Source organism: Lissotriton helveticus, chromosome 10 (genome assembly GCF_964261635.1).
Source record: "Lissotriton helveticus chromosome 10, aLisHel1.1, whole genome shotgun sequence".
Taxonomy (NCBI): Eukaryota; Metazoa; Chordata; class Amphibia; order Caudata; family Salamandridae; genus Lissotriton; species Lissotriton helveticus.
In genome coordinates, this window is record NC_136071.1 from 107196167 (window position 1) to 107224104 (window position 27938).

General features: G+C 46.3%; 1 protein-coding gene across 3 annotated transcripts in view; it reads right to left on the reverse strand.

Annotated features, from left to right (window-relative positions):
* LOC144785991 (uncharacterized) overlaps window positions 1–27938 on the reverse strand; it is a 324665-nt gene that overhangs the window by 291109 nt on the left and 5618 nt on the right. For 2 of the 3 annotated variants that reach the window (XM_078664895.1, XM_078664897.1), the window contains exon 2: window positions 17207–17816. In XM_078664895.1, the coding sequence (XP_078521021.1) occupies window positions 17207–17801 (595 nt within the window). In that variant the 5' untranslated portion in view covers window positions 17802–17816. The remainder of the gene's footprint in view (window positions 1–17206; window positions 17817–27938) is intronic. The other variant, XM_078664896.1, reaches the window with a different exon arrangement.

A 27938-nucleotide genomic window follows, 5' to 3' on the forward strand; every position in this document is an offset into this window, starting at 1 on the left:
GCTGACTTGTTGTAGGTATGATGTTACTTGTTGTATCATATATCTAGGTGCAATGACAGAAACAGCAAAGTACAAGTCGGGCGGCACACTATGCTAAGCACAGGTTTTTTAGTTTTAGTGTTTTTAAGCCATGCCCTTAATTACATTGGCCTCGCCCCTTTGAGAGACCCTCCAGTTTTTTCATCCCACTTAAAGCCCTCCTGACCAGATGCAGCAGTGGGAACCACACTGAATGTTAACAAACATCGGTCCTCCACGGGTACTGAATTGTATTAATTACATTAGCTAAATCCTCCCTACATCTTACACTGGGGTCCCTCAAGTGCAGCCACTCTATGCTTATGAGGAGTACTGTTGGGGTTAACAGCAGAGTACAAGTACTTCATACACTCACTCACTTAGCATGTCCTCATCTAGCAAATAAGACAATATTCACTTCATACCCCTCTGCTTAAATGAAAGCTTCAATTGTCATTGTCAGACATTAAGAAACAAGCTAGAGGCAGACAAGAAAACCATCAACAACGGAGAACAGTGTTAGGGACATTCTGTTTGTAACAGAGAGCCGTTCTGCACAATCTTATGAAAGTCATGAAGAAAACATGTACCATGTGGTAGGACGCCTTTGATGGGTGCTTCCGCGGGGGTGGGGAATAGGTTTCCTTGGAGGCCATTTTCCCACCCCCAGCGTCGCCCTCGGACACCATCACTGTGCGTCCCATGTCTCGCGGCAGTGCATATGGCATCCAGAAGCTGTCTGTGCCCGCATAGGCGGCTGAGTCTATGCTTAGGATGGTGGGTGACTGTGGGTGGAGAGGGACAGGCGGTGGAGACTGGTCTGTGTCTATTATTGCGGAAACCATGTTTGTGGCGGGTGCTCATTACATCAGCTTTCAATTCGGCCCTGTGTTTTAGCGTGTGCAATGCTTGTGAAATTTTCAGACGTGACTGGGCCAGTGCTGTTAGATAACCAGCTGACCTTTTTATCTGTGACAATCTCATGACTGGAATGCATTCCAGCTCCATTGCTATCTGGGCAGACAGGCTCCTGGCTGGCTGGGCGCTGCAGTGACGTATCCAACAAGGGGGCGGCTGCAGTGACGTATCCAACAAGGAGCCGCTGCCAGAAAGTTCCTTTTTAGCATGCACGCTGTCCTGGGCAGGCACACCCGCTGCTGCTTAAGCGGGTGCCGCCCTGGAAGGCTCTGGTGAAAAGCTTTGGTCTCCAGGGTAAACGATGTATTGTGATGGAGCGTTCTTTTTGTTAGTGGTGGGTGGAGCCGGCAGTGTGTAGGGTTTAGGCGCGCTCAGGTACACACAGTCCATGATGGGAACGGACCGCAGGTAGGAGAGCTTAGTGTTAGTGTGGGGGTGCCATGCAAAGCTTTCCCTGTTCGGATGTTCATGTAGTTTGATTGTAAAGTTTACGGCGTGTCAACGTGCGCGAGGGCGTGAGATGATGAAACATCCTATTTATAACCATAAATACCAGGTAAAAAATACATGTGCACACCACTACACCATCAGTGTTTACTAAAGGACAATACAATATAGGGACCGAGAACTAACATAATTATTCGTAGAAACTAGCATAAAAATATAAACGGGTCAAACATGTTTAGGACAGTCATGCAGCGAACATTAATTTATATTTCCACGGTCACCTCTAGCCTTACAAAAAAACAACTGCTAGCAAGGAAAACAAGCCCCGTAATGAAAAGCAAACCAGCGCAGTCCGCGGCTGCGCAAGATAAAGCAACGCGCATTCTTGTGGAGGTGCGTTGGAGGGGGCGTGCATGAAACCGGACCCAAAACACATGGCCCCTGCGTGCCGCTGCTGGCTCCCGAGAGCAAAACGCTCTGGGAGCAAACATTTCACAAGAAGCTGGGACCTCCACAAACCTTTGGCTAATTGCGTACTAAAACCAGACGCAAAGGCAAATCGCGTGTGAGGACCACAGGCACAAGCTTCTACTGAAGCGATTCCAAGAGGCCGGTCTCCTATGCAGCGCATGCGCGCTGCCATAGGCTCAACTTAAAAACACACATACTTTAAAAAAAAAAAAAAAAAGAAGAAGAATTGAAGAATGGATAGCTGAGCATAATGTGGGTAAACAGCAGGAGAAGATTAACTCGGTGGAGCCTGAAATAAAAGCACATTGATTGAGTCAGACCAAATATAACACAAAATAGAGGCGTTTCAAGGCATTTTGCACCAGTTTCCCGAGAACCTGTGGTCCTGGGACCCAACAAAGGGAAGATATAAAAGTCTCATCGGCATTCAGGTCAGGCTGGATATGAGAGGCACTGGAACCAACAGAAGAGACCCTGACATTTGATAAACATCAAAACCGAATACCTGGAGGGGTGCAAGGGGCATAAAGTAAGGGAACTGGGGAACAGAGGCGGACCCACGAGGAAGAGAGATGACCTCCGCAGGTGGCGCCGCAGGGAAAGGGCCTGAGGCAACACCAGAGAGGAATCCCAGAAAGAACGCTGCTCTGAAGTGAGGTGGCCGATACGAGATGGGGCCTGCTGTGGCACGCCTGGGAGGGGGGAGTGGAGGGCGGAGCAGCTGCAGCAGCCTGAAGATGGAATCTTGGGGGAAGCCCCATTTGGGACTCGCACCCCTTGGACCTCTGAGCCACCCCGAACATGTAGCTGCGGGGGCCCCCACTCAAGCCATTTGAAAGCACTTAATCCCGGATCCCGTGGTAAGAAGCCACGGCCCCAGAGACACAGTGGGAGCTGAGACTATGCACTGAGGCTTCATTGGATGCCACCCCCCAGCTCCTTGCTTGCACGTGGTTCCTAAGAGCCACGATCCGGAACGTTGCAGAACCACTCCGGCCCCTAATGAAAGGAGGGAAACCCAAAATTCGATCGCAGTGCAGTCAGGTAGCCCCATCCTGTAACCCCTCGAAGAAGATAGCACCTCCAGCAATTATGTAAACAACAGTCCCGCACAAGCATGAAACAGAACATAAGGAGAGAAGGTGACTGAGGAAGAAGGAGAAAGGAACCAGGTACTGGGCAAATGGAGACTACAAAGGAAAGATCATACCTCTGCCCCGTAGAACGCAAGGAGTACTAAGACCGTGCCTTTTAAGAGAAGCAATACAGGACGGCCAAAGCGGTGCTCAAGAGGAACAGACAGACTCCCCGGACACCCCCAAACCCAGGAGGGCTGTGCTCGACAGTTAAACATGAGGAGACAAAAGACAAGTACAGTGCCAGCCACGGGTAAGGTAAGACCGGCAAGGCAGCCTCCCTACCAGACTCGAATTGAGAAATTTGTCACAAGTGGTGAGGCCACTAATGCTGCAACCGCAAACAGGACCTCGATACCCGAGGGAGACCTGCACACCATTCTTCAGGCGAGCCACAAGACTCAGTAGAAACTAAAATCAGAGAAGTTTATGTCGATATGGCACTCATTTAACAGGATCTCCGCAACGCTACGGCTACGATCTCAGAGGCAGAATCTGGTCTATCCTCTGTGGAGGATGAAGTTGTAACAGTGAAAGGTCAAGTCTCAAATCTCCTCACACAGCTGAGCCGCATAGAAGAGCAGAAGATGTTGAAAAACGTTCCTACGGGAACAACCTTCGCCTTGTGGGCATTCCGGTAGAGGTAGAACCGGATCAGGTTGTGACCTTTATAGAAACCTGGGTGAAGTCGTGGATGCCAACGGACCACCTCTCAACATGGTTCGTGGTGGAGAAGGCTCATTGGGGGCTCGCATCCAGACCGCTTCCTGGAGCCCCGTACAGGCCCACCATAGCGCACATCCTCAACTTTAAAGACAGAGATGCCATTCTACAGGAAGCGCGCTCCCAAACCAATCTCTCTTACCAAGGGAATAAAGTTATGATCTTCCCAGATTACACTAAGGAGGTACAAGTGCAATGGAGATCCTACACTGCAGTCAAACAGAAGTTGCGTGCCCTCAATCTTTCATACCGGCTCCTGTTTCTGGCTCGCCTCAGGGTAATTCACAACAACAAAAGCTACTTCTTTGATTACCCGGAGGCGGCGCGGACTTGGGCCACAGAGGAACGCCCCCTGACTTGACTCAACAGGAGCCCCTCCTCCTCCAGTCCAACACCGCAGCAGGACAACTGCAGAAGCGGCGACATACTACGTACCGGCGGGGACGCACCGCAAACGGGAAGAAATCCTCATCACCCGAGGTTACGAAGAGAAGCACATCTGGCTCCCCGCGGAGACGAGACCACGAGCTCCATCGCAGGAGCGAGAACCAGGTGGGGAGATGCCCCGGACCCGATCTCAGACGCCAGCGATCAAAGAAATCAGAGACTGACCTTTCATGCACCCCAACAATATGAACAGTAGAGCCTGAAGGTAGCAGCTGCTGCCAGGTGACGGCCTCGACAGCCACAAACACTTCCAGACTCCTGAATATTTACACATTGGTCGACAACGAGGGGCCCACCACTCGGTCCTCAAATTGCAATGTTTTAATTTGTTTTAGTTCTCCTTTTCAGGCAGACAGATGCTTCAAGGGCCGAAGTATGGGGAGGTGGGATGGTTGGGGGGTGGGGCGAATTGTTTAGGGTTTAAGTTGCTTGTTCTTGTTTGAACTCTTCTGGTTGATCGAGACAAACGACATGGCATGCCTACACCACTCATGCCCTGGTATTGTTTCAGTAGCACCTCAGTACTCCATAGATACACACGTAAGGGTCCTACCAAGCACAGGGACAACCACTGCAGCCTCCCTAAAGACACCACCCACGGCGATCACCCACCTTGACCTAGACTCCTTTCGCATTCTCTCCTGGAACGTCAATAGTCTCCTGGAAAAGGTGAAACGGGCTGCGGTCTTGAAGTTCTCTACCCACTCTACCCCCTACGCACTCATGTTGCAGGAAACCCATTTGCTAGGCAACCATTGACCATTGCTAGCTCGACAAGGTTTTGACAGGCTGTTTCATGCGGGATTCACAAGGGGGGCGCGAGGAGTGTGAATCCTCCTCCATCACTCCTTCCCCTTTGTAGTTAATCAAGAGCTCTGCGACCCTCCAGGGCATTTCTCCCCAACAGTCCTTGAACCCACTCTCCATGACCTTGCAACCTTATTTAATTTCCTTCCCCAGTTTTTAACAGTGGTTTGGTTGGGGGGTGGACTTTAATGCAGTAATGAACCCAGAATAGGTCACCTCTGGTGTCCCCTCACAACAGCTGCAATTGCATGCCAAGAAGCTCACAAAATGGGCTTTTCACCTGGGATTAAGCGATGTCTGGAAAGTATGGAACCCACGCCTTTGCCAGTACACGCATACATCAGAGCCCAACATACCCATGCACGTATCGATATAATGTTCAAGCCCGCCGCTGACTGTGCCAGATCGCGATCGTCCATACACTTGCCCGAGGACTCTCTGACCACTCACCACTACTTCTGGACTTAGGGAGACTCTACGCCTCATCTGGCGACTTAATGCCTGGTTCCTATAGACCAGTGACTCCCAAAAAGCAATAAAAGAAGAGCTTTAACAATATTTCCAAAAGGAACGAGGGATCGTCACCTCCCCAGGTACGCTCTGGGCGCCGGTAAGGCAACGGCCAGAGGCTTTGCCAAAGGATATATTAACCCCTTCCATGCTCATGATGAGCTCAGCTCGTCATGATGCAGTACACTGCTTGTGTGCTCATGACGAGCTGAGCTCCTCATGAACAATGGTAAATGTGCATCTGTAGCACAGCAGAAAAATATGTGCAGCATCCATGTGGTTAAAGAGACACACCAGGCCCGAGATGAAAGTCTCTCCCAATTGGAGGCCTGTGCAGCCCAGTTGGAACAAGCTGGGGACGCACTGGCAGGAGGTAATGTGGCCCGCCATTTAGACCTCATTAGCGAGGAAATCCATCACATCTCCATAGAATGGGCCAAACAGATGTGGAGGTCCTCCATAGCGCAGGTATACGGATGGGAAGAAAAAAATTGGCAAGCTCCCCTACTGGCTAGCATCCAGCACTCTAGCTAATAGGATTATTCCTGAAATAGTGGACGTGGACAGTAACATGCATCAGGCGTCTGAGGCGGTCACCCAGACATTTGAGTCTTACTACAAAACATCCCTATTCCAGTGCGGAACTCTGGCACAAATCCTAAGTCAGACTTTCTACGAGACTTCCACTCCAGAGGTTGTCTGAGACAGATAACCAATTGCTGGATTAGCCAGGCCATCTCGAAGCTGGCCACGGGTAAGACTCCAGGCCCGATGGCTACCCAGTGGAGTACTACTTGGCATTCACTGAGCTTTTGACACCACACCTTCAAGTATTATATACGGAGGCTGTGGAGAGGGGAGGCTTCCTACAAGACATTGACGTGGCAACAATCCAAAGTGGAGGGGGGATGGGGAGGGAGTCCCTCCCCAACCCCCCTACACTTTGTGCTCGGCGTACTGCCCGATTTCACTTATCAATACCATAGTAAAACTATATGCACTATTCTTGTGACCCGCCTTAGGAGGGTAATCACGACCATAATGCACCCTGATTAGTGCAGGTTCATGCCTCACCATTGCACGAGACTGCATGTGGCCTTGGTTAACCACCATCTCCTCCTGCTATACTTGGCCCTCTTATTAATAGACTTCGAGAAGGCCTTTGATACGGTGAAGAGGGGCTACCAGGTAGCCATACTGATCCTTCGGGCTTTGGCCCGTACTTTAGAGTACACATGAAGGTGTTATATTCCAATCCATCGACCCGGGTCCTAACCAATGGGGTGCTGTCTGAAGAATTCTGCTTTAGCCGCAGAACGAGGCAGGGCGGTCCCCTTACTTTTTGCGCTACCTATAGAACCTTTGGCCTGACTCAGATGCGGAGCTCAAATCCAGGGATGGCGATGGAGCACATCCAACAAAGAACGTATTTCCCAATACCTGGATGACCTACTCCTATTCATGGCAGACCCGCTCTTACGGGCCCCATTGCATGCAAATCCTCCAACTCTTCGGGGAAGCTTCTGAACTGAAAATTAACCCGGCCAAATCCAAATTACATAGTTCCTGGGAATGCGCGGAGTGGCAAACGAACATTTCAAACAGGCGTTTGAACTTTTGCTACTTGGGCATCTGAGTGGCAATACACCTGGAACTAACCTGGAACTAACCTGGTCCCTTAACCTGGCCCCACTGCTTAAAATAGCCAAGGAGGATCTGCAGAAGTGGCAAACCTTCCCCTTGCATCCGATGGGAAAAAATATATTACAGAATAACAGAATATACTGCTCCATCTCCCACTGTACTGGTCCGCGCAGTGGATAGGTCGACCAGGTTCCTTTTGGGGGGGGGGGGGGGCGCATGCCATGTCGTTGGTCTCGAGACCACGAATGGCACAGGCCCACTGCCAAATAGCTCCATATGATGGGGGCATGGGAATGACCAACCTCTACTCCATTATATAGCCACACACCTCTTGGTGATCAACTATTGGTTTTCAGGAGGGTGAGCGGACCCGGCATACCAACTAGTTTTAGGAGATAAGTCCCGCAGATCCAAGCAATGCCTTAAGGCTGGCCGATCCCTCACCATATCCCTGCGGTCACCAGATTAGTCATCCTAGCTTGGCCCTCCGCTATACCCGAAGGGAGGTTAAAATCTGCAAACATTTTTGTGGCAGGGCATGTAGGTGTGAGAAGTGGCACAACTCGAGGGATTCCAGAAATAGGACCTTATTTGTATCACCCAAATCTGAGATGTCTGGAGAGGAGGCCTAGTCCTGCGCCTTCATATCGAAATAATGGGCGAACAGAGTAGGTCACTGGGATGGGAGGTTCCATGCACGCCTCAGGTCCTGCTCCTGGAGGGTATAGGAAGCTCCAGGGCAGACAAAGCATTTCTGGGTACAGCCTTCGTGGTGGCCAAAAGGGACATAGCGATTAAATGGATGACCCCCTGCCCCACAATCACTCAGTGGAGGAAGGGCTTGGATTGGTGTGCAGCACAGAAACAACCAGTATACATGGCTCTGGGATGTCTAAGTACAAACAACTGTGGGGCAAATGGTTGGGACTGCTGGAATCAATAGGCAAGGATTAGGGAGTTAAAAATCTTGATTCTCTGTTTGACTGCAAATGTGAATCTATAAGTCTTGTACGGGTGGGCGGGCCAACATATCCAGTGTGGTCTGCCTCAAGCAGAGGTGACCGATTAACATGAATTGTTGTGTCTAATCTTTGTTTCTTAAACCCCAATAAAATATGAGTATCCCAAAAATATGGGGTGAAGTTCACAAAACTGTTTGTTAGTGTGTTTTTAAAGGGACTATTTAAGTGGGAGAGTACAAGAAGCATAGATGGAGGATATTTTTTGGGCGAGAAGGCTTTGCATTTTTGTACAATTGAAATGTATTTTAGAGAATGCCTGTTTTTGAAACTTACAAAGACGAGAATATAGAAAGAATGATAACAGATTTCTGTCACAATATAAATAATGGGTTTGCTGGGGCACACTAATTTTAAGAACTGCATTGAGTTCCAAGTTATTTCGCCAGGTGTAAAATGTTGACCGTGTGCTGGGATTCGAAAAACTGTGTGTAAGAGAAATTGGTTTCCTCACATAGTTCAAGTTCAAGTTCAGAAATTTGTATAGCGCACTACTCACCCAGAGGGTCTCAAGGCTCTTGAGGGAGGATGGGTGAATTACTTATCGAATAGCCAGGTTTTTAGCTGCTTTCAGAAGGAGAGGTGGTTCTGTGTGAGGCGGAGGTGGGTGGGGAGAGAATTCCAGGTCTTGGCCGCTAAGTATGAGAAGGATCTTCCCCCCATGGTGGACCTGTGGATGCGCGGAATTGCGGCGATCGCTTGATTGGACGATCGTAGATGGCGGGTGGGTGTGTAGAAGGACAGTCGTGTGTTGAGGCATTCGGGTCCTAGGTCGTAGAGGGCCTTGTGTGCGTGAGTGAGGAGACGGAACGTTATTCTCTTGTTGATGGGGAGCCAGTGGAGGTCTTTCAGGTGACCGGAAATGTGGGCTTGATGGGGGATGTCCAGTATGAGTCTGGCTGAGGCGTTTTGGAGGCGTTGGAGTTTTTTCTGTAGTTTGGCTGTGGTTCCAGCCTAAAGGGTATTTCCGTAGTCGTCGGCTTGTGACCAGTGCGTGGGTGACTGTCTTTCTTGTTTCGGTGGGGATCCAGCGGAAGATTTTTTTGAGCATGCGTAGGATGTTGAAGCATGATGATGAGACGGCGTTGACTTGTCTGGTCATCGAGAGAGAGGAGTCTAGGATGAAGCCCATGTTACGTGCGTGATCTGTAGGTATGGGTGCTGTACCCAGGGCTGGTGGCCACCATGAGTCGTCCCAGGCAGAGGGGGATGATCCTAAGATGAGGACTTCCGTTTTGTCAGAGTTTAGTTTTAAACGGCTGTTCTTCATCCATTCAGCTACTTCTTTCATTCCTTCGTGTAGGTTGGTTTTGGCGGTGTTTGGGTCTTTGGTGAGGGAGAGGATCAGCTGGGTGTCGTCTGCGTAGGAGATGATGTTGAGGTTGTGTTGTCGAGCGATGGATGCGAGGGGACTCATGTAAACGTTGAAGAGGGTGGGACTGAGTGATGATCCTTGTGGTACGCCGCAGATGACTTTGGTGGCCTCTGATTTGAATGGGGGGAGGCGGACTCTCTGTTCTTCCGGCGAGGAACGAGATGATCCAGTCCAGAGCTTTTCCATGTATTCCGACGTTGCTGAGGCGTTGTATGAGGGTGCTATGACAGACTGTGTCGAAGGCGGCGGAGAGGTCAAGTAAGATGAGGGCAGCTGTTTCACCATTGTCCAGTAGCGTTCGGATGTCGTCTGTAGCTGCGATGAGGGCGGTTTCGGTGCTGTGTTTGGCTCGGAAGCCGGACTGTGAGGGGTCGAGGGATTTGTTGGATTCAAGGAAGGCGGCGAGCTGATTGTTGACGGCTTTCTCAATGACTTTGGCAGGGAATGGGAGGAGCGAGATGGGTCGGTAGTTCTTTAGTTCCGAGGGGTCTGCTGTGGGTTTCTTCAGAAGGGCGCTGAGTTCGGCATGTTTCCAGTTTTCCGGGAAGGTAGCGGAGTCGAAGGAACAGTTGATGACATCGCGGAGATGGGGTGCGATGATGGAGTCTGCTTTGTTGAAAATGTGGTGGGGGAATGGGTCGGTTGGCGATCCAGAGTGGATGGAGTTCATCAGGCGGATGGTGTCCTCGGTAGTGATTGGGTTCCAGGCGCCAAGGTTGTTAGAGTGCTGTTTTGGTACGGAGGTGGGTGGAGTGGACTGCTCTTCGGAATGGTTTTCAAAGCGGTTATGTATGTCGGCGATTTTGTTGTGAAAGAATGAGGATAAAGAGTCGCAGAGGTCTTGGGAGGGGGTGATGTCGTTGGTGCCGGCGGTGGGGTTGGTAAATTCTTTTACGATGTTGAAAAGTTCCTTGCTGTTTTGGGCGTTGTTGTCTAGTCGATCTTTGAATGCTGGTTTCTTGGTGGATCGGATCAGTTGGTGGTGTTTGCGGGTGGCGTTCGAGGGTGGCCAGGTTGTCAGTGGTTGGGTTTTTTCTCCAGGCTTTCGAGGGTGCGGCATAATTTCTTGGATTTCTTAAGGTCATCGTTGAACCAGGGGGCTTTTTTGGTGCTTCGCTTGATTTGATGGTGTTTCAAGGGTGCTAGTTCGTTGGCGCTGAGGGTGATCCATTGTGTGAGGTTGGTGGCTGCTTGGTTTGGGTCCGAAGATATGGCAGGGGGGTTTTGGTGGAGCGAAGTGAAGAGTTGGGCGGTGGTGATTTTGTTCCAATTTCTTCAGGGAATAGGTTGTGGGGGGGTCGTGGGTCGTGGTCTTTTTGTAGTTGAAGTGAACGCAGCTGTGGTCCGTCCAATGGAGAGCTGTGGTGTGGTCAAAGGAGATGTGTTTGCTGGAGGTGAAGATTGGGTCGAGCGTGTGCCCGGCAAGGTAGGTGGGGGTGTCAACAAGTTGTTTAAATCAGAGATTGGCCAGGTTGTCCAGAAGGGTGGTGGTGTTGTTGTCGTTTATCTTTTCCAGGTGGAAGTTGAGGTCTCCCAGTAGGAGGTAGTTCTCGGAGGGGAGGGCATGTGGGCTGATGAAGTCACATGATATTCTCATGGGAACAATGCCAGGTGTTCCAGAAGCTAAATTGAGGACATTATTTCTGTAAATTCTCAAATATCTTCTTCATCCATGTCAGAATTAAGTCTGAAAGGCCGAGCGAAAAATGGATTTTCAGCAACAGCAGCAGTTGGTACATTAATTCTCCAGGTACATTGATTCGCCAGAGGTCTACTCCAACCCAGATTTTTTATTGAACTATATAACTAACATTCTGTATTCATAACGAAATGGACGCCATGATGTTGCATGTTCAGTTTGAAGATTTTCCTCTAGACCAGTCTGAAGTAAACAAGTTTTGAGGTGTTGATGCAGATATGAAAATAGCTGGTACTAAAAGGTATGGATATTTTGTTAGTAATTTATTCCAGAATAGATTTTAAAGAGCTAAACTAGTTAATGACAGAGATCCTGACCTATTATCAGCTAGCCATTTCAACATCTATTTTCTCAGACTATTCATCCTCTCGCACTTAATACCTCCTCAATTTTCAAATAGCAACATTTTAGTAGAAACAGTTTTTAAATGTGGGATAGTAGATTTTTAGAGATGTAAAAAGCTATTTGCAGACTTATCTCATATTTAAAATGAATTGACATGTGTTGCTAGCAGTTGTGAGGCCCTTTTAATGAGTTGTTTGGATATTTCATTTTTCTTTTAATCTACTAAAAATCTACTGTCCCACATTTAAAAACTGTGTTTCTACTAAAATGTTAACAGAAGGAAGGAGAAGTGCACAGCTCCAGTTTCCTAGTAAAATTAATTATGAAAGTTCAACCAATTAATCAAATATAGAGGGTGCTGCCCGGGTGGCGTCTCTCGTCATGGACGTCTCTTTCAACAATTAACATGTGATCCCAACGGAAATTGGAAGCATCCCCTGGCGCTCCACTTTGTGTTGCTGGAGTGACTCAAACCAGCTAAATGTCGATCACAAATTCATGAAAGTCTTTTTTCAAAAAATGTATCTTATTTTATTTATAAATTCATGTTTTTATCAAAATAATTCATCTTAAAGGTGAGTGTTGTTCAATCAACAGCCATATCTTTGGGTCCAATGCATTTCAGGCTGAGTAGCCCTTCTTCTGGGACCTCACGCTAGGAGCAAGGCAAAACTAATAATCTATTCAGTATTAAACTATTTCAAACATAATATAAATACAAAAACAATATCGACACGTTTCGCGTTTCAATTACAGTGAGAAAAGTGATCATAAAGTGCACCCAGTGTGCGTGCTCTGGTGGAGAAGCATTGAAACATAAAAATATATAAGCACTCACATGTTTGTTTCACGGCGTGAAAGTAGATTATGTAAACAGCTGAAACATAATGCAATATAATGAAGCACTGTAACTATCATACGTTCACAAAAAGCACCCAGCTTACTCAACTCCGCTCTAGCGGTATGGTACAAAAACTTACTTAAGAGACGCGAAGCGTCCTTCACAGTGCGTTCAAAGATAGATTTTCTTCTGATGCGAAGCAACCCATCTGGGCCGCCAATGACAGCAGAAGTAAGAATCTTCGTGTCAAGATTTTGAGCATGGGACAACGTGATTGGCTAGAGTTCCGATCTACTAAAATGTTGCCATTTGAAAATTGAGGAGGAATTAAGCGCGAGAGGATGAATAGTCTGAGAAAACAGATGTTGAAAAGGCTAGCTGATAATAGGCCGGGATCTCTGTCATTAACTATTTTAGCTCTTTAAAATATATACTAGATTACATTACTAACAAAATATCCATACCTTTTGTACCAGCTATTGTCGTAGATGCCCTGTTACTGGCTTTGGTGATCTCTGCGAGTTGCTCCCCAGTAGGTTTCATTGACTGATTTAGGGACAGCCTAAAGCTGCCTAACAGCATTTTCACCTGAAAGAGTCCTAGGGACCTATTTACAAGCCTCTTGCGCTGCCAGTACGTCAATTTTTCCTATATTAAAAGTGACGCACTGGCGGCGCAAGGGGCTTGTAAATATGCCCCCTAGTGTGGTGTTCTGTCGCAGTGTAAAGGGGCATGCAAGTGTGACTCTATGCTGAGTTGTATGCAATAGCAGGGTGACAGTTTGTGCAAGCGCTGTGATTTAATTTGCATACATTAGTTGAGGCAATGCTGCACAGATGCAGTCTGTGTAAGTGCTATGCATCATCCACACATGCCTAACTCTACTATGCAGTGCACAGCGGCAGTCTGTATATGTGCTATGAGTGACTCCCATATGAATAATGCTAGGCTGCATGCACCGCTTAATGGCAGCCTGCATAAGTGCTTTGTGTGGCAGTCCATGCAGCCATAGTAATTAAACAGACTGCTGCTGACCAGTGCCTTCAGCCTAGCCAAGTGTCAGGCATACAAGGGGCACAGGCTCAGTGACAGTCTGCATAAGTGGTATGTGGGACGCATGTATGCTTAACTCCAGGCTTATCTGCACGCAGTGACTTGCATGGCCCTCAAATGCATAATCGAATGGTCAGTTGCAATGCAGTGGCAGTCTGTATATGTGCTGGGAGTGACTTGCGTATGCACAACTTGAGGCTAGGCTACCTACACTGCTCAGTGGCAATCTGCATAAGTGCTTTGCTTAACAGTGCATGCTGGGCTAGGCTGCGTGCACTGCACAGTGGTAGTTTGTATAAGTGATCAGCATGACCCACAACTGCATAACTGAAGGGGAGGCTTCATGCAGTGCTCAGTCCGTATATATGCTATGAGTGACTCGGATATGAATGCTAGGTTGCATACACTGCTTAATGGCAGTCTGCATAAGTGCTTTGTGTGGCAGTGCATGCAGCCATAGTTATTAAACAGACTGCTGCTGAGCAGTGCATTCAGATTAGCCAAGTGTCCGGCATACATGGGGCACAGGCTCAATGACAGTCTGCATCCCACCCAGACGGGATTTAGAAGTAAGCAAGGCACTGAGACCGCCTTGGTCACGATAGTCGAGGAAGCCAGGAAATTTGTGGATGCGGGAGGCTGCGCTGCAGTGGTCCTGTTGGACCTCAGCGCAGCCTTCGACACGGTAAATCACCTACTCATGATACAACGCTTGAGGGAGGTATGAGTCACAGGGACTGCCCTTAAACGGCTGCGGTCATTCCTTTCAGATAGAACCTTTACAGTCTTTGAAGATGAAGCAAGGTCTAAACAATTCCCCCCTGCAATTCGGCGTTCCCCAGGGATCTTCGTTGAGCCCTACCATGTTTAATATCTACATGAGGCCTTTGGCTGACGTGGTTCTTCCCTGGGGAGTTCAGTTGGTCACCTACGCCGATGATACGCAGTTGGTCGTTTCCCTTGCTAGGGCAGAGACTGCGGATTCAGGGATAAACAAGCTGTCTCCCTGTCTTGCTAAGGTTCTTGCATGGATGGACTCCTCCTTCCTAAAGCTGAATGGTTCAATAACTGAAATCATGCTGTTAGGCTACAAGGCCCCTATTAATCTCGATCCTTAGTGGCCCGACTGTCTTGGCCCCCCTCCTACTCCAAAAAATCAAATCAAAAGCCTGGGTGTCTGGCTCGATTCTACCCTGGGCTTCCGAGTGCAGGCGCGCAAGGTGGCTGCGACATGTTATGGTTTGCTCAGACTTTTAAGGAAGGTTCTGGCCCTTCTTCCGTCTGAGGCCAGACGCCTCCTTGTCCAGTCACTTATTTTATCCCGCCTGGATTACGCTAATGCGGTCTATCTGGGCGCACCGCTTGGCACTATTAAAATTCTACAGTCGGTCCAGAACCGTGCGGCCAGTTTGCTTATGGATGTCCCAAGAAACAGTTCGGCAAAGGCTGCTCTGCGTACTCTTCATTGGCTGCCGGTGCAGGAAAGGGTTTGGTTCAAGGCCATGTGTATGGTCCACAAGTCAATGACAGACAACGGCCCGGCTATCCTACGCCCTATGCTTATTCACCATCAGATTCCTCGAGTCCTCAGATGCAACCATCACAATCTGTTGACAGTTCCCAGGGTTAGGCGGACACGGATGGGTGGCCGATGCTTCCCATTTCATGCAGCTAAACTCTGGAATCAACTCCCAGAAAACACTCGGCTCGAACCTAACCATCTTGCCTTCAGGAAACGGTTGAAGACCTATCTGTTTCGTTGAGTGGTGATTGCCTGTCCTTGGTCTAAAGCGCTAGGATGCCTCCGGGTAGCCATGCGCTATATAAGCATGTAATCATTCATTCATTCATAAGTGGTATGTGTGAGGTATGTATGCTTCACTCTAGGCTAGGCTGCGTGCACTGAACAGTGGCAGTCTGCATAAGTGAGCAGCATGACCCACGAATGCATAACTAAAGGGGAGCCTCCATGCAGTGCTCATTGGCAGTCTCTATAAGTGCTGGCTACTTGCACTGTTTAGCAGCAGTCAGGAACAGTGCTGAGCATGGCCCATATACTAATAACTTGGCGCTGCTGAAAGGGACGCCGGTGTCACTGCAATGGCTGCATGCATTGTGCAGTAACAGTCATTAACAGTGCTATGCTTGGCCCGCATATGCATAACTCTCGGATAACAAGGCTGCAGTCACTGCTCGGGCACAGTGACAGTCCCCTTTTTCCAGTGCAGGGCTCATGTAGTCGTTGATACACCAAAATACGACTTTCTTATCGCAAGGCACCATGGGAGCCTGACGTCATCCTTCTTCCTGGTAGTCTCGGACTGTGTATTAATATCATCCCTGTAAGACTGTTTAAACAAGGAAAGCATTTCACTCGCACTGACCCGAAATGTTAATTAAAATTGATACTTTACTTCAATACTTCTCCTCAGATGCCCATACGTTTACAGTGTTTGAACATCTATCACTGTGTTTTAACTACTAACATTTGGGAAAAAGCTGTCGCCATTGTGAAAGAAATATAGTGCTTACCGACTAATGAAGGAGACAGTGTAACGCCCATAGTAAAAGATCCAGTCCTGATGGGCGGTCACAAAAGGAGATAGGGCAGTAACAAGGTCGGACTAAGAATAAGAAGCCTCATTATCAATCAGAAGCCAGCATTTACCATGGACGATGATGCCAGCCTACGAAAAAGATGGGCGGGACTTCCACTCCACTTCTAAAACATACCCTACTTCAGCATTCCTCGCAATGCGAGCAGCGCATGCACTGCAACGCTAGGTTCAACCTAAAAATGAAACTACTTTTTAAAAACAAAATAAAGTAAAACACATAGTAAACAGTGCCACTGACTAAAAACGGATTGGAACCCTTTAAAAAAAATATACAAACTCAAAGGAATGCTTTCGGGCATTGTTTACTTCAGGAACTTGTAGTAGCCAACATAAGAACCATTTTCATGTACATATATTAAGCCTTCTGCACAGGCAAGTGAATGATTCTAAAGCTACCTTCTACAGCAACATGTATCCCTGTTTAGGCTCATTCTGGGAGGAAGGTGAACATTATGTTACTTTATTAGCTCTCTGTCATCTTTATGGGCAGCTGTAATTGGAATAAGACATTAATATGTGAAAAGTGATGAAGCTTGTCTAAGAGATTAGCTAATGGTCTATTATGTAGATACTGAACAGCTAGGCACCAATCAAAATGCAGCATGTTTAGTAGTGACAGTTGCCACATTTGCAAAAAAGATTAATAACTTAGGAGAAAGCTCCATGCAAATTAGTAGCCTAAATATGCAAACAAAATGATCGTTGATTTACGACAATGTCTACTAGCGTCCGCCTACCCCGATTGTTCTTTTGTACGGGCAAGGAAAGTATAGTAAAATATATGCTATAAGAAAATGCATGTCGAAGGGTGACCTAGTTTAACTCAACATTGTTTAAGAGCATTTTCTAAATACAGGAAAACTAATCTGCACATTGGTCCTAGTATAATTGTAATTACATTTAAAAAAAACAGTAGGCTTAATTATTACATTTATTTGACACTGACGGACCAGAAGTGGCAAGAACATTACCTACCTAGGTGTGAATCTTTATAATGGAGTGTTTGTTTTGATTGCCTATTGGATTCGAACACAAATACATGGTGGCTAGTAATTTCAGCCCCGCATTGCTAATTAATATTAGAAGATTACCACAGAACCGTGATTGCTGAAAATGACAAATCGTTGTCACTTACCATAGGATTCCTCTATTATTAGTACCGAATTTCCAAGGCCAAGTGTGCAGTCTGCTTCATCGTCGTCACTAATAACGATCACACTCTCCTGCGTACTGACTGAAATTGGTCTGAAGCGGTCTCCAACAAGAGCTTCTGCAGCTATGTTTTCACCTACGGCACTCTCATCAGCAGCTATAGAGCACATGGGAATCTCATTTTCAGAGTTCGTAGGAGCTCCCGCAGTTGTGCCACTCTCTTCGCAGTTCTTAGCAGGAGCTCCCGCAGTGGTGCCACCCGCTTCGCAGTTCTTAGCAGGAGCTCCCGCAGTGGTGCCACCCTCTTCGCAGTTCTTAGGAGGAGCTTCCACAGTTGTGCTACCTTCTCTACAGTTCTCGGCAAGTGAGTCAATAGTTGTGGTACTCTCTGAAGAGTCCTTGGCAGGAGCTTCCACACTTATGCACCTTTCTTCAGGGTCCTCAGCAGGAGCTTCTGCTGCTATACCACTCTCTTCTAAAACATCAACAGGAATTTCGACATCCGTGTCACTTACTTCAGGCGCCGCTACCTTTTTGGTACCAGCAGGGCGAGCAGCCCTTTTAGCTCTAGTCTTCATTTTTGCTGTAGGAAGCTAAAACATAATGCACAAGAAATGTTATATTAATATTGTGAAACAAATGAAAAGCAGTAATTTCACAATTCAGTGAGAGTGGGAAATACTACACAACGGGACTTGCAGCAGGAGCAATCATAGCAAAAGAAATGCACTGCTCATGCAGATCAAAAGTTTTAAAATAATTTGACACTGGAAATATCCCGCTGCATAAGTTGCCTTGTTACATTTGGACTCTAGTGCTGCGTTCCAACATTAGATAAGTGTGGCTCCGTCTCCAGACATCGCAAACACAAGGAGATGATAAGAGTGCTGAAACTTTTCAAAGCGATACCAAAGGGGATGATGGACGGAGCGTTGGAGCAAATCAAACACTCACCCCAGTCAACTGTTCTGGGTTTAATCCATCATTATTCTTTAGCCCACTCCACCACCCCAGTTCAGACATGGCCATATGCAAATCAGTCTGACCCTGTGCCTCATGGGAACAGTCCAGCCCGAACTGCCAAGCCCGGTCTTCCCTGGACCGGAAAAAAGCATCCTGGGACGGTTTCTGGCTAATCAGCCGTCATCAGCCAGGCTAGCTTGAATCCAGTGGCAAAGTGAGCAAGGAACCCACGTCTGGGCATACCCGGCCAACTTAGGGCGAACAAAGCGAAACTTTTCAGACACTCACCCCTAGTCACAGATCTGGGTTGAATCCATCATAGTTGTTTAGCTCACTTCGCCACCCAAGTTCATACCCAGCCATATGCACATCAGTCTTGACACTGTGCCTCATGGGAACAGTACAGCCCAAACTTCCAAGCCAGGAATTACCTGGACCGGAAACAAGCATCCTGGGACCGGTTTTGGGGTAACACCCCATATCAGCTAGGCTAGCTTGAATCCAGTGGCAAAGTTAGCAAGGGACCCATGGGGTGGCGAAGTGAGATAAAGAACAATAATGGATTCAACCCCAATCTGTGACTGGAGGGGAGTGTCTGAAAAGTTTCAGCGCTCCATCCAACATCTTGTGTTTGCTCTGTCTCGAAACATCTACATTAAAGTGGGCAACACTTTCTGGTTGACCACTGGTGGTATTAATTACAGATAATTGAGCCACAAACAGAAGCGGAATGCTGTACAAGACAACAAGCAATGCATCAACCCCTGGGGAACTCACCTATTCCTCACTTCACAGAAAAGTGTAATGCCATCAACCTCTTCTTTAGTAAACAAACTACAGACGATCCGACAGCACATAGACAATACTAAGCTTGCTTTGTCTCACCCACCCACTCCTACCCGTAGATTTCAGCAATGGTCGGCATCCAAAGCGCCATATCTCTCAGATTTGGCAGACTTACTCTACTCCATCAAAGCCTCTTATGAAGATGATGTCTTACCATCCTCCTTCATCAAAGCACTCTCTAGGAATACTCTCCTACACCTACTTTCCATTGTCAATGGTTACCTTACCAAAGGCATCTTCCCAGAAGCTCTCAAGACGTAGGTTAATTAAGGAGTTGGAGAAACTGTCCCAACAGAACCCGATAACTTCATTAACTACTTGTCCATCACTCACATACTATTCATCTGCAAGCTGTCTATGTTCAAATCCAATATTACATCATTGCTAACCATCTCCGGCAGGAGTAAATCTGGCTTCAGATCCAGCTACAACACAGAGCCTGCCTCCGTACACATCGCAGGCGATGCCCTCTTGACCATAGATGAAGAGGACCCTTGCCTCGGGATATTGCTGGACCTCTCAGCTGCCTTTGATAGAGTAAACAAACCCACCCTCTTATGTACCCTCGAGTTAAGAATGGGATTTGTTGGCTCTTCTCCTACCTTTTCAATCAAACACCAGTTTGTACACATGGGTACCTCCAGGCCACAAAAGATCCCCATGACGTGGAGTCCCCAGGGTTCCATACCGTATCCGGATACCTTCAACCTTTACATGGAAGCCGCCTTGTGCTGTACTCAGAGAACAGCATCAAGATTCACCAATATTCAGATGATACACATACAAACACTGCTTTCACATCATCCAGACCTGAATGTTAAGCAACTACGTGGAGCTCAATCGGACCAAAATCGAATTGCTAATAGCTGTCAAGAACACCAAGCTAGATACAGTACAAACCTGGATTCATGACATTAATCTTGATGGCTTCAAACCTCAACACTTTCTTCCTGAAAGTAACTTCAAAAATGCTTTGATGCCCTTTAACTCTCGAATATGGATGGCAGCAATGCCTTACTCTGTTGCCTCCAAAACTACACACCGTCACCTTTTAGAGGCATCCTACATGCTGCAGCACAGCTCATCCCATGCTGATAAAACTACACTGGCTCCCCTTGCCAGCCCCCACCATCTTCAAAACCAGCTGGGTCAGTTACAAAGCCATCACAACCAGCAACCCTGCTTATCTTTCAGACAAACTCTCTATTTCTGGTGGCTCTTGACACGCCTACAAAAAAGGTGTAGAAAAGAAAAAAAGTTTTCATTTATACACCCAGGATCTACTTAGAAAAACATCACTGTATCCATCAGGACGCCACAACCCTGCTCCAATTTAGGAAAGAGTTCAAAAGTCATCCCTTTAAAAACACACCACATCACAATGCCTTAACTATTCACAACTCTGCATCCTCTCTTATAACTGGCTAACTTTAAGCTCATCGTTGACTAAATACACCATTCCACTGCCTTTTTACTAGGTTCATGCTAAAGAAATAAAAGATACATATTTATACATACACGTAAAAAAGCGCTCAGGTTGATCAACCGTAAGTAAAAACATAACCAGCAACTCAGTGGCTAAGGGAGGAAAAGGACCAAAACTCACAAAACTGCAATACTTCAACTCCCACTGATGTAAACTACCAAAACAAAAAAACCTCTATTAAAAACATGGAGAAAAAAAGTAACAGGCTGGTAAAACCGACACCTACTAATACCACAGTAGGAGATTGCAGTTCTTTGAAAAGTAAACTTAGAAGAACTCAAAGAGCAAAATTCCACAGGCCCATCATAATCAAAAAGCTAATGACCCAAAATCTAGACCTGAACACCTTACAAAAGCCTATTGCACCATCTTATAATTGCCTCAAAGAGACATCAAGGACTTGATAGAAACAATGGAAAAAAGGATATGGAGCACCACGGTCTAGAACTAGACCTAAAACTCTGAAGATTTGCTAAACAGGGTTAAACTACAGCTTTAGAGCATGCTAATACAGACTGGACCGCTTAACCAAAAAAAGCAACTGGAGTATAAAGATGAAAAATGAAAGGATTGCACTTATTGGAAACCTTTAAGCTTAAAAGGAGCAGAGCACGAAATAAAGCCTCGCTGGACCAGAAAATACTTGACCAAAGTGGCCAGACTCGAAACTTAAATAGACGATGGGAAAATGGAAGCAGTCATTCAGTGTCTCAGCACGGTGTAGAGGCTAGTGCAACTCCCTCTTTGGAGCCTGGCAGCAGAAAAGGATAGGATTGCCTTGGCTACTAACTTCGTTGAACTGGACAAGGCTTTAGCAAATTCCCAGTCAAGTGATCCCACAGCTTCCCCACTGAAGAGCAAAAGCAGTTTGAGGCCAAATAAGTGAGAGAGAGAAACTTTGTTTATTTAGACCACATCCTTTTAAACAGTACAAAACACAATCAAGATCATATAGTGTAAACAATCTAATTTCTACTGCATAATAAATATTTAAAATACAATGCATATTAAAAGAAGGTAACACCCTCAGGACCTACAGTTCATTAAACACAATTTACAAAACACTCTAAATTTAAAAAAGAAGAAGAACTCACATTTTATGGGAGTCCTATAAACTATAAAAATCATTGCCCCTTCTATAGTTTTTCCCTTACAAATTCTTTTATAGCCTTCTGGAATTTTCCCAATCCTATTGCAATTTCCAGCGATGGCATATCTGTAAGTAGGCAAGCCGCTTGGGCAAGTGAATTTATCTTATGTGATAAAAATATTGGACGTAAAAACTGTTTCTGTATGGCAAGGACAAATGTGCAGTCAAGCAATATGTGCAACATGTCATTTCTTAAACCTATCCCACAGTTACATATACCATCTGGGTCAATCAATACAGACTTTATTTTCCGTCTATCTTCCAAGGATTGATCCCGACTCGGGTCCTTAAGATCTCATGTCTTAACCCTTGGTTGGGCAATACATCCAAATACGGAAAGCAGGATTTATTTTCCCATGAGTTCTTTAACCACTGGACCGATTTTTTCAATGACATATAGTCAAGGTCCTGGGCCCTTAAGGAAGCCTGACCTTGTTCCCTAAGCATTCTTTTTGTAAACTCGGCCACCAAGGAGTGCTGGGAGAGTCTCACATTAAGGCTCCCTGCTACTTTCTGAAGGGTTCTTCTCACATCCTTTGCCCAACCAAGGCGACTTGATTGGATCTCCTCTCTACACCATTGTGAGACCTTCTGTGCAACTCCAGGGTCCTGGCGTTTCCAAAACCGTAGCAATGCCATTTGAGCCTGCACTGTCCAGGAAGTTATCCCTAGTTCAATTCTGATTACTTGGACCATTGTGCAGCTAGGTAGAGACATTAATATTTTCGAAATTTGTCCTTCTTCTCGATCCCACCCCTGCTTACCACTCAAGTATAATACATCTGCCCCCTACAATACTTGCGGGGGGGATCATTGCTTCAAATGCCTTTAGCATTGGTCTATGTGTCATATCGCCATATTCTTTATTAAACTTTTTTAGCCCACATATTGACGAAAAGGATTTTGTTTTTTGTGCCTCCAAGTGGGTGCGCCATTTTAGCGCACTATCAAACCAGAGGCCTAAGTATTTATATTCTTTAACTGCCTCTAGTTTGTCGTGGCCTAGGTACCAATTAAACTTCTTTCTACTCTTCCCAAAACATAAGACCTTAGTTTTTTCCATATTTACGGTCAATAATTGACTATCGCAGTAATGTTTGAAAGCATTTAGTTTCCTTTGGAGTCCTACTTCTGTTTGATCCACGATCACGAAATCATTTGCGTATAGGAGACAAGATACTTTGCGACCGCTCATTCTTAGGCTTGCACTTCTTTCAACTTTTAATGTCATAGGGAGATCAGCCAAGAAAATTAAAAATAACAGGGGTGCCAAAACACACCCCTGTCTTAGGCCATTCCCGACAGTTATCCTATGAGTTAGTGAGCCCTGGGTATCTCTGATTATCTGGGCCCAATTCCTACTATGTAACTCTTAAGATAATCAATAGGCCAGCTGGGATTTTATATCTTATCATGTCTTCCCAGAGTCTACTACAGTCCAAAGAATCAAATGCTGCCCGAAAATCGACAAAGCAACAGTGTAACTTCCCATTTTGCTCTATCGATTTCCGGGCTAAGGCCCATAGGGAAAAACAATGATCTTTTGTAGAATGGCCTTCTTTAAATCCACCTTGTTCAACTGGGATGATTGATCCCTCTTCTACCCAAGTCTTTAACCTACCTAATATTATTTTACCAAATATCTTTTCACCAATATCAAGTAGGTTAATTAATCTATAATTCTTGGGTGCGTAGATGTCCCCTTTTTTATGAATTGGCTAGGTTTTCTGCCCTAGTTGTATCAATTTTATTACTCAAGCTGCGCTGTTCTCTCCTTAGTTCTCTTTTCTTGTTTAAACAGTCTATATTAAACCAGTTACCTTGCTTGGCCTGTGAAATTAGTTTTCTCTTGCTGGCCTTTTCATATATTCTAAGTTCAACCTTGATACTTTGTACCACTTGATTTATTTTTTCAATGTACCAAGTCAGGTTTGATCCATCTACAGTTCCTAGAACAATGTTTTGTTGTAGCCTGGCTAACTTTTCTATATATTTTTCTGTTAACCGTGTTAAAATACGCCTTGGGTAATCCATCTGTTGTAGGATTACTTTCTCACAGGCAGACTGATGGAGGTACACCAGCTCCAACTCTAAAATATTATGGTCACTACCTTCTGTATGGTTTACTCTAAAGCCCTTTATGAAGTTAAAATTCCATGCAGGCATGAAGACATAATCTATGGGGCAATTTTGTGTCCCTTGTTTGAACGTTTTCTTTGCCGTGCAATCTTGGGGCAGCCCCCCGTTCAAGCAAAAAAGACTTGGTTGCTAAATAATTTCCCAAACGTATATCATGCGTTGAGCAGAGACTTTCAGGAAACTTTGCTTGGTTTATATCATAGGACTCCAAAAAGACAGTTGCTGGTCGAGGAATACTGCTGTACTGCTGTAAGCTAGCCAACTAGCTGATGAAGAGTTCTAGTTCTCTTCATACCTGCTCATCAGCTCCAATATGCTCAACCTGAATACATACAAGAATTAAGTATAGAGTTTTGGAGCAGGCTCTCTTTGGAACCCCTCCCAAAGGCCTTGTGATCTGGGAAATCCCCAGATACCTGCGAGAATGGTGAAAAAAGTATGGGTTCCAAGAAGAGTTCTTAATAGCACTTGAATCCCCAGTCAATGCAGCGATATCAGTATGCAATTTACAACTAAAACGTCAGAGGAAAAGTCCAAGAGTAATTCCTCAAGAATTTCCCTCCATAGTAGTCGCTGAGGTGAAATCACAGACAAACTCCGATGGATGGCATCCTTCCTCATGGGATGCACCCAGAGTGCCCACCTCCCTCCCTTCTCCTCACAACCAAAGCACCCCATCTGCGGAGTACCTCAAGGTTCATCCCTCTTCAACATCTACATGACACCACTCGCAGACATCGTAAGATCACACGACATCAACATCATCTCCTACGCCAGTGTTTCCCAAACTGGGGTCCGCGACACATTCCCAGGGGGTCCACAGGCAGCAGTTTTAAAAGCACAGCAAAGTTTCTTGTATATTTAGCAGCTTTCCAGCAATAATAAAAGTGTCAAGATAATAGCCAGTGATTAATGTACCTGCTGGAGAGAGATGAGAGTTTTGTTCAGTGGCAGCTTTGACCTAACTAATGTAGCACAGAGGGTTACTGTGCCTACTGCGAAGAATGTGTAACATGCATTTTAAAAAGCTGTTTTTTATGTGCATAGGTCAGTGGTTACTGCTTTTGTTACTGTGCACTTCATAAGTGACAATCGTAATTTAGCAGAGGGACCTATAAACTGTCATCAAAGAGCTGCTTGCAAACTGCATGGTACCAGTTAGTAACTTATGTTTTTCCCAGTCATTCATTATCCTGATGCTGCTAAAAAGATTTATTTGGGTGTTAATTCATTTTTAATGTTAAACTCAGTGCTGACCACTGTGTTATGTTCTGAATCCCGAGTTTGTGCTTTTCCAGACCAAGCACTCTTTAAAAATGCTACCAGTTTGAATGACGTGAATACTACACCTTGTAGTCCCCTTTACCTTATGTAACATTTTCTATTCACTGATTTACATGTATGATTCATTGTCTCTATATGTGTGTGATGTAAAGTGCTCTGACATCCTACAATGGTATGAGAGATGCTATAAAACAAATGAAATATATTTGACAGAGGGGCTATTCCTTCAATATAAAATACTAAGGGCCAGATGTACGACCCGTTTTTATATGCGCAAATGGGTTTGCGAATCCAATTGAGCATGCAAAAACCTATTGGGCTATGTATATAACCTATTCCGCGAGTCGCATTTTTTTTGCGACTCGACAAATAGGTTTTGCAACTTGCTATTTGGAAGGGGCATTCCCTTCCAAATAGCAAGTCTCAAAACCATGTACAAATGTTTTGCGATTGCAATTGCGGTCCCAAAACACTCATAATTACCACCTACTTCAAGTAGATGGTAATGCATTCGCAAATGAGAAGCGGTCCCCAGGGGACCCCTTCCCCTTTGAAAATGCATGAAAAATTATTTTTTAAGGGCAGGCAGTGGTCCCAGGGACCACTGCCTGCCCTTAAAAAATGAAACGTTTCATTTTATTTTTTAAAAAAATAAACGTTTCATTTTTTTTTTTTAAATGAAACGTTTCATTTTTTTTTTTTTTTTTAAATGCATGGAAAAGGAGCTGCATTTTTTTTTTTAACTGCTTCATTTAAAAGCAGTCCCAGACATGGTGGTCTGCTGAGCCCAGCAGGCCACCCTCCCTGGGAGGGCTGGCATTCCCAATGGGCTCGCAAATTGCGAGAGGCACATTAATATTAATGAGCCTCGCAATTTGCGACCCCATTGGGAATCTCAAACAGTGTTAAACACACTGTTGAACATTTCATTTTGCGACCCGCAATTTGCCACTCGCAATGTGCCACCAATTGCGAGGCCCTAAATGAAATGGTCGTACATCTGGCCCCAAAATCCTTAGTACTGTTATGTTATGTTATTTATACAGCGCACAGCTGCCCCAGCGAAGGGGCGTCCTGGCGCTATGAGAAGGCAAACACAACACAACATTAAAAGAGAGAGGGCACAGAAAACAGCCTATGAATAAACAAACAAGAAGGTTTTGATGGCGCACCTAAATTGAAGAAGGTCATCCATTGCCCGGATCTCAGAGGGAAGAAGATTCCACCACTTCGCTGCTAACACTCGAAAGGAGCGGCCGCCAGTTCTACTCAGCCTGAAGCGCGGGACCACTGCCAGGTTCTGACCCAGAGATCTCAAAGTTCGCAGAGGAACATAAGGTGTTAAAAGATTCGCCAGGATTTGGGGGGACATACCCTTGAGGATTTTAAATGCCAGGCAGAGAACCTTGAATTTAATCCTCTGATTTACGGGGAGCCAATGAAGCGAGTGCAGCGTTTTTGAGACTGAGCACCGCCTAGGCAGACCTACCACTACTCTGGCTGCAGCATTTTGCACTCGCTGCAGCCGGGTGAGTTCAGACTGATTTATCCCAGCCAAAAGCGAATTGGCATAGTCCAGCCGGGGCAGCACTGATGCCTGAACCACCAGCTGTCTGGTGGAGGCATCGAAGAATTTGAGTATAGGCCTAAGTCCTCTAATAATGCCATAACAGGAGGCCGCCACCCTCTTGGTGTGGCAGGTAAAACTAAGTGTTGGGTCAAGCCAGACCCCAAGATGTTTTATCTCCGATACAGGAGAGGGGGTCACACCCAGTTCAGAAGGCCACCAGTTGTCACCCCACAGCCCCACTTGCTTGCCGACCACCATGACCTCTGTCTTAGTGTTCAACTGGAGACAGTTAGAGTTCATCCAATTGGCCACTGCCCGTAAACCGTCACGGAACCTGAGAGCCTCCACATCAGAGTCCCCACTCAACGTGACCGCCAGCTGCGTGTCATCAGCATATGAGACCATCGTCAGGCCCCATTGCTTGGCGACCGCAGCCAGCGGCCTCACGTAAAGATTAAATAGAGTGGGACTCAACGATGACCCCTGTGGGACCCCCAGGGCCAACGGGTAAGATTTGGACTTGCCGGGTGAGATCGCAACCTGGAAAGACCTATCCGTGAGAAAAGATCGAAACCAGCCTAGGGCAGAGCCCTTGACTCCTACTTCGAGTCGCTGAAGTAAAATCCTGTGCGAGACCGTATCGAACGCGGCACTAAGATCTAATAGTAATAGTGCCGCTGTCCGACCCGCATCAAGCACAGAACGCAGGTGTTCGACCATAGCAAGTAGGGCCGTCTCCGTACTGTAGCCCGCACGGAACCCATTCTGAGTAGGGTCTAGAATGTTAGCTCTGGTAAGATGGTCTGCCAGGATGCCGTTCACATGGGCCTCAGCAACTTTTGTGGCCCAGGGAAGCAAGGAGATCGGGCGATAGTTCTCAGGCTTGCGAGGATCAAGGGTAGCCTTCTTCAAAATGGGTGTGACTACGGCCTGCTTCCACCTAATAGGCACTACACCTGAGGATAGTGACAGGTTGATCAGAGACAACACAGGATTGCTGCAGAGCGGCAGCACATTCCTAAGCTGAGCCGGTTTAAGCGGATCTGCAGGAGAACCCGACTTAATTTTTAGACTCAAGGAATCAAATGCCTCCCTTGTCAAGGAAGGCAGGGTGTCAAGACACTCACCATCTCCCAAGATACAACTGGCTCGCTCTGGATTAGCCGAGACCGTAGGGAAGGTTCGATAGATGGCTTGCACCTTCTCGAGGAAAAAAGGAGGCCAGACCCTCACAATGGGAGTCCGAGCATATTTCTACAGCCGTTGTCCTCTTAGCC